General features: G+C 28.5%; 1 protein-coding gene across 1 annotated transcript; it reads right to left on the bottom strand.

Annotated features, from left to right (window-relative positions):
• Positions 1-2897: 2897 nt before the first annotated feature.
• LOC106309824 (glutathione S-transferase F4-like) lies at positions 2898-4400 on the bottom strand. The gene is made up of 4 exons (XM_013746958.1): positions 4304-4400; positions 4022-4164; positions 3630-3678; positions 2898-3534 (listed from the first exon to the last, which is right to left on the bottom strand). The coding sequence occupies exons 1-4, from the start codon at positions 4395-4397 to the stop codon at positions 3065-3067; spliced, it is 756 nt and encodes a 251-aa protein (XP_013602412.1). The 5' UTR covers positions 4398-4400; the 3' UTR covers positions 2898-3064.
• Between the last annotated feature and the right edge of the window lie 3129 nt (positions 4401-7529).

The following is a 7529-nucleotide window of genomic DNA, read 5'->3' as shown; positions in this document are numbered from 1 at the left end:
AAATATATTCATTAAAAATAAATATATTATATATTATATGCTAATTTTTATAATAAAAAAATAAATTATTTTATTTCTAAAATTAATTTACAATAAAATAATTTTTTAAAAAATAGTATTTCACATTTAAAATATAATTTTATTTATTTTAAATGCGAAAAAATATTTTTAAAAATAGATATTTTAATTATAAAATTTATTTCAAAATAATATTTTTGATATAAATATAATTTTTAAATTATTAAATAAATTATATATCTTTAATTTTATATATATATATATATATTAAATATATTCATTAAAAATAAATATATTCATTAAAAATAAATATATTTTATAGTATATACTAATTTTTATAATAATTTTAAATAGTATATCCATACTGCTCTACCAATCATCCTATTAAACAATTTAGCAAAAATATACAGTTTCTGCAGCATACTGATTCTATGGCATACTGATACTGCTAATGCTAATGATCTACCAAAGATCTATGATTTGTGATGTAACTCCACATATAATGTTGAACTCACACAGCGCCTAGCTGGCTTCCCGACCTGGGGGAATGCCATTCTGGGAATACCCTCTTCCTAAACTAGAGATCATAATTCTCTCCACATTCATATTCTGGCGTTTCTTTGATATCTCTGTTCAAGAAGTTGTTACATAGGTGTTCCTATTCCAAGGACTAACCTCCATGATGCTTCTAAGTAATGACAGGTTTAAAATATATCTCAATATTATTAGAAAATATAATCACGGAGATTTTGAAAACTATAAATATTTAGTAAGAACTTTAACAAACTTTTTTTTTTAACAATTTGGAGGCTTATGCGCCTAACTATGTATGTCCTAATAAAGTTCACCTAGATCCGGAGCTGAATATAACGCATCTCCTCTTGTTATGAGCAAGGCGTTTCAAACTAAACAGATGTCATGGTTTCGACACGTAATCAGCTATAATAAGTAAATAAACAGATTTATCGTCGACACAGATATACATAATGCTTCGATCAGAACAAGTATTAATTAATATGTATTTGAATATACTTTGGACTTGGTTATGTATATTGAAAATATTAATATTGTAATATAAAGATTAATTAAAGTTAACTTTAAACACACTAGTTTTTTTTAATATTATCGAAGTTCAGAAAGGAAAATGGTTCTAAGATAAAATATTAGTCTACTATACTAGTTGATATAGAAGCGAGTCACAGAAAATAACGAGCCAGATACATGCAGTTGGCACGAGGAATTGACATCAAAAACCTAATAGTATCGAGTTTTGAAGCTTGTGGATAAAGTGACAAAATAAGGGCACAAGTTGTACATAACTCTTTAAGTTGGGTCTTTTTATCACTCTCAAATCTATAAATATTATCGGAAGTCAAACTAAACGGAAGACAGTGCATTGATAACTTGCCTTTGTGTTCGTCTAGGAATCATTAAAAAAGAAAGAATATTAACTAAAAGAATGAAAATTAACTAACAATTTATCTTGATTTTGAACATTTTGATATTACAAAACGAGGAAAAGAACCAAGTGTAAAATCAACTAAACTGTGACTTTAATCTTTTACAATTTGTAGCTCCATAAATTTAACAAAAGAAGAAGGTTTTTCGTTCATATTCTTGAAGACAGTTACAAACTTAATTTAATTACTGAATACTAATGGGTTGGTATCCAAATATATATCATGGCAAATAAAGATATTTTGCATATCAAGATAGTATGTATGTATGTTGTTTTTTTTTCAGTTTTTGTGTGACTATGGGAAGGGGGAGGATGGAGAAGCAGAGATCAGTCTTTTATGTATCTTAAAAATCATAAAACACAGTGTGTATATGATTTTGCTTTGTCTGACAGCAAGATTATATTAGCCTACAGTTTTTAAAATATATAAAAAAAAGTTAAAAAAATTCATACAGTACATACACATTAGGCCATGCATATCAAAAAAAGAATTGAAGGCAAAATATACACATTATATAAGAAACAATCATGGCCTAATGTGTATATACTGTATGAATTTTTTTTAACTTTTTTTTTAATTTGATTCATTTTTGTTTGATCATCTCTTATTTGTGTGTTTTTGATACAACGTCTTTTGTCCCTAATGTAATTGAGCCAAAATACCTCATACCTACTCAAAGATCGAATAAAAAAAATTATGCACTAAAATTGTCTATGGCATGGAAAATTATCTCATTACTGATATACCATTTTAAAACGTCAAAGCAAGCCAAGAAACAAGCAACATAAATATTCATTTCAGCAGTCATATTCAATCTTTTAAGAGTTGAAAGCAAAATATGTTGGTTGCTCAAGCATCTCTTAACCAGTAGAAGAAACATATCTATCAGCTCTTAATTAAGTTTTTCTTATCCAATTTTTTTATAGAGTACCTCCAAAGCAAATCCACTGTTTCCAACGCCATCATAGAGAAGTTCATATATGAATTCAAACATGTCATCTTGATCAAAGCACATGTTGCCTTCAAACCCATATGAAATTTCATGTATCATCTTCTCTAAAATCGATTTTCTCTTCGAATTCGGATGAAACTTCAGTCAATCAACAACAACACAAACTAACTGCAATGCTTCACTTTTAGTGCTTACATTTTCAGCAATTAGCTTCAGAGAATTGAAGGAGGTGTGTTGGTTTCTCACATTATCATGTCCCACAACAACTTCAAAGAATATATTGAATTCCAACACATCCAGTATATCCTTCAAACACTGAAACTTTCCACATTTAGACATCCAACATCTGAGGCAATGAACAAATATTTGTAGTTTTGAAATAATGCAATTTAATTGAAAAATTACAAATCATATTGCAACAACAAGAATGCATCAAATTCAAATGGATGAATTGTTAATTATTCTCTCTAAATAGTTTAAATTACTGTTATTATTATTCCCTTTATTCACACATACATCACAACATACATACACACAATGAATCTTATAAGATTCACCACACAACAAACAACACAATCTTACAAACAAAGGCCAAACTATACAACACACAATTACATTCTCACACAGTTTTCATTTATTTCGTTTGCTTACCAAACCAATACTTTTCATGATCACAAGCCATCTTCCAAGCCTCTCTACCCGTAATCTCGCCCACCCACTTAAGCACTTTAGGTCGATCTTCGAACAATCTCTTTGTTGGAGTTCCCAAAAGGTATTGAATATTTGGCAAATGATGAAGATCAGCCAAAGTAAAGGTATTACAAGCCAAGAATCTATATTTTCCGAGTCGTTTCTCGTAGATATCTAGAACCTTCTCTAGATTAGCCTCGTTTTCTTTGACGACCACTTGGTCAGTCTCTAGACCGTAGATAGGCTTAATGGCTTGCTCCCAAGTGAGTTTTGATGCAAATGGATCGAACTGGTGAGCTTCGATTTCCATCCACACTGTTAGTATTGCCATTGTCTCGTGGCTTTGAAGATACAAAAGTTGTGTGCCTCTTGTGCTATGAACATATGCGATGTATTGTGTTATGGCTCGAGACTCTAGAAGCAAGAAAATTGAGATTTGAGTGAGTCAAAAAATCGATTAATTTATAAATAAATATTTATCAAGAAGTTAATAATTAAAATTAACTCACCATGCAGCTTAATGTTTCCATCTACAAAAACTGGGATTTGACCAAAAGGCTGCATCAATAACAAACACATTACAAGTAACTATAATCACTAGGTGAGGTGATTGGCAATTATTCTGATCCTATACATATAACAAATTAATGTTCATGTAAATGATTCCACACGATCGTTCTATATACCTGATCAATATATAATAACTAGGTTGAAACGTAAAACATGATAGAGTGTAGCGTAAACCTCAAGTTAACACAGATGATAACTTAAACTAGACCTAGCATGCCTTGAGTGAAAAGTAACTTGAAGTAGCATATACATCAGGTTAACACACTCTGAAGCTACTAAGTACGTACTAACTAATCTTCCGATTTTTTTTCTAGGCGAGAACATTACTTACGTTGAGAGAGAGGAAAGACTCCGTCTTGTGTTCACCGGATTTTAAATCGACAGTAATGGACTCGTAAGAGAGCCCTTTCTCAAGGAGAACAGCGAGAACACGCCTTGTGCTGGTGGAGAAAGGATTGCCATGAACCTTGTAACCTGTTTAATAAATTCCATATTAATTCTTCTCACATTAGTGTAAATTAAGAAGAATAATCAGAGAAATGGTGAAACCATTCCTGTTTTATCTAGGACGAGTTACCAAAATCAAAATTAGTACTTTTTTATTTTATCTCACCTAGATTTTTTACTTCTGATTCACGCTTCCAGTTTGGCACAAGCCTGTACACCTTCTTAGTCCAGTCCATCAAGAGATGACATGTATATCTCATCTATTAGTATGCATCTATATATACACTAAGTTAAAAGTTATATGTCATTCTTTTGCAATATAAAAGCGAGGAACATTTAGAGTCCTACCTTTCTTGTGTATCAAGCGATGAATTGTTCCAATGATATATATATATATATATATACTTTATCTTGATAGAATAACCAAAGCTAAAGAAAAGAATCAAACCAAGAAAGATTCATCCATTACTATAACTAATTGAACATTTGGCACAAATCATATCGAAATCAGTATTTTGTTCGAGAGAATCTAAGCTTGGTATGAAGTCTCAAAGAAGGCTAAAACCGCTTCCGAGTTAATTATGAATGATGCTATAGTTCACCAGATTAATTTGTGTGAGTTGTAAGACCCATATTAGCAAAGATATAGGTTTCAGAATGAAATTTGCTTTAAATCTTATATATTAAAACAGAAGTCACAACCTTGATTCATGTGTGATTTTTTTTTAAAAAAATGGATCTAATAGACATATTCTTAAAAAATCATGTTACATTTAATCTCTAATCTTATCATTTAAATTTTGGCATACCAGAAATTTTTATTGGCTATCAATAATTGGATTTAAAGAATAGATGATCCACTGGATTTATAGATAGTATAAATTAAATAGATATAATTTAATGTTGTAATAGTATACCTCCATATGTTAAATATTTAAATATTTGTCGATGTTAACTTTTAAAATTATAAAGGTTTTTTTTTTAAATAACAAAAATCATTTTATCTAACAATGATTAATCTTTACTACCTTAAACCAATGAAAATAAATTTTAAACTATATAGTTTATTTTAAAAATTAAACAAAAACTAAATGTTTAATTATTAAATCATATTATCTAACAATGATTCATCTTTACTACCTTAAACCAATGAAAATAAATTTTAAACTATATAGTTTATTTTAAAAATTAAACAAAAACTAAATGTTTAATTATTTACTCGATAATATAAATCTATGAAGCGAGAAGTTTAATAATAAAATAATAATATTTATTCGATAATATAAATCTATGAAGCGAAAAGTTTAATAATGACAATAAAACAATATTTTACTTATCTTTATATATATGTAGTTACGATTTTAATAATGAAATAATAATCTGAAAATATATATATATATATAAGAAAATACAAATACATGTGAAAGTTTAAAATAATTTATTCAATAAAAAAATATATAAAAATAAATGAAAACAAAAATTCGCGTGGTTGCACAGATCGAAATCTAGTGTTATATTTAATTCTCCTGTTTCACCATCAAAACCCATATAATTAAACGTATTATTGATAGCATTAAACCAACATTCTAGTTAAAATCTCTAAAAAAAAGCAGAGGCTAGAAAGCACATTAAGTAAAATTAAGGCTAACCGACCTCTTTATTCAAGAGAGAATCGAAACATTAAATAATGATATTAAATATCCGAGAGATTCTTCAAATTTAGCTATTTTGTCCTTGGCTTCTTACTTATGCATGGTACCAACTTCGACTTGTTAGAGCATCTCCAATGTAAAATTTCATTAATTTTTTTCTCTAAAATAGAGAAAAAGTGAAAATAAAGTAAAATTGTTCCAATCCTACTCAATTTTCCATTCCATAATAGAGTGATGAACAAACAAAAAATAGATTACTTTATTTATGGAGTAAATTTCATTATGAATTGAGATATGAAGTTGGGTTGGAGCATTCATTACTTCATATTCACTTGTATTCTATTTTAGAAGAAAAAATGTAGTAGGAATGAAGATGATCTTAGTCATTTCGCATTCTAATTCCTTCTGAATTAACATATAGAAGAAGCTAATTAATATACTATACATTAACTGTCCTTCTGAATTAAAACATATAGAAGAAGCTAATCTATATACGATACACTAACTGAAGCAGTAGAAATAATTAAGGATCAAGCACTTCTAACCTTTTCGCTACCATTCTCAGTTTTGAATTTGATTGCTAGCTTCGTCGATGGGAATTTTGATTCAATCATTCAATGCCTCGTCTTTTTTGGTAATGGGGCACGTAAATAATTCCTCTTCTTCAGTGGTGTCCATTCGCAGATAATCAGCCTCAAGCAAGGTGTTGTTCCTTTGCTCGTCCAGATGGAAGGAGATGCAAATCGATGTTCGTTTTGTGCTTTATAATGTTATATGCAGCTGGATTATCCAGTTGAATTTTTAAAAATTCATCTCAAATTCTCACTCAGATGAAAGTGAGTCTTGATGGTGCATCTAATTTAGGAGTGTTCAATCCGGATATCGGTTCGGTTTAGGTTCGGTTTGTTTCGGTTTTCGGTATTTCGGTTAGTAAAATATAACTACCATTCTAAATCCATATTTACTTCGGTTCGGTTCGGTTTATATACCGTCGGTATTCGGTTTATTCGGTTTTATACCAAAAAACATAATTATTTAGTTTGAGATCATATTATATGAATTTTAGAGTCATATTGTCAACACAGTCATTTATTAAAAATATATTACATGTTCAAATAAATGAACAAAAAAGTAAAAATGCTTCTACCATCAAATAAAATAATCAAATATATAACTAAAATCAAAGCTTGAAATTTTGAAAATAAAAATATGAAACAAAACAGAAACACGAAAGAAAAGTTTTTTCACTTCCATATTTAGTGTTCATTAAAATCATGTTTTTTCAATTGAACACGAAACTCTGTATGTTTATAGATAAGAAAAAAATTGTGAAATTTTTTCATTAATTATTGTCCATCAAATTTATAATTTTCATATTAATTTAGTGAAGACTAAAATAAAGCAAAAAGATCAAAAGAAGACTTAGAAAATAAGATGTCTGAATTGCGATTAATTGTTATTTAATTATAGTTCAAGTGTTGTACAAATTAAGGATCTTTATTACTATAAAATTATGGTAATAGTTGTTAGCACAAATTTAACTTATGTAACAAATAGATTTTCATGTATTGTAATAAAATAGATACATATTTAATTACATGTTTCTACTTTTAATCGGTTTTGTTTGGTTTATTCGGTTATATACCAAACCATATCGAAATCCTACGGTTTTTATAAAATTATATCAATTCGGTTTATATGGTATATACCAAAACCAAACCATATTGTCTATTTCGGTTC

This window comes from Brassica oleracea, chromosome C8 (assembly GCF_000695525.1).
Source record: "Brassica oleracea var. oleracea cultivar TO1000 chromosome C8, BOL, whole genome shotgun sequence".
Lineage (NCBI taxonomy): Eukaryota > Viridiplantae > Streptophyta > Magnoliopsida > Brassicales > Brassicaceae > Brassica > Brassica oleracea.
This window is presented reverse-complemented; position numbering and strand designations above follow the sequence as displayed.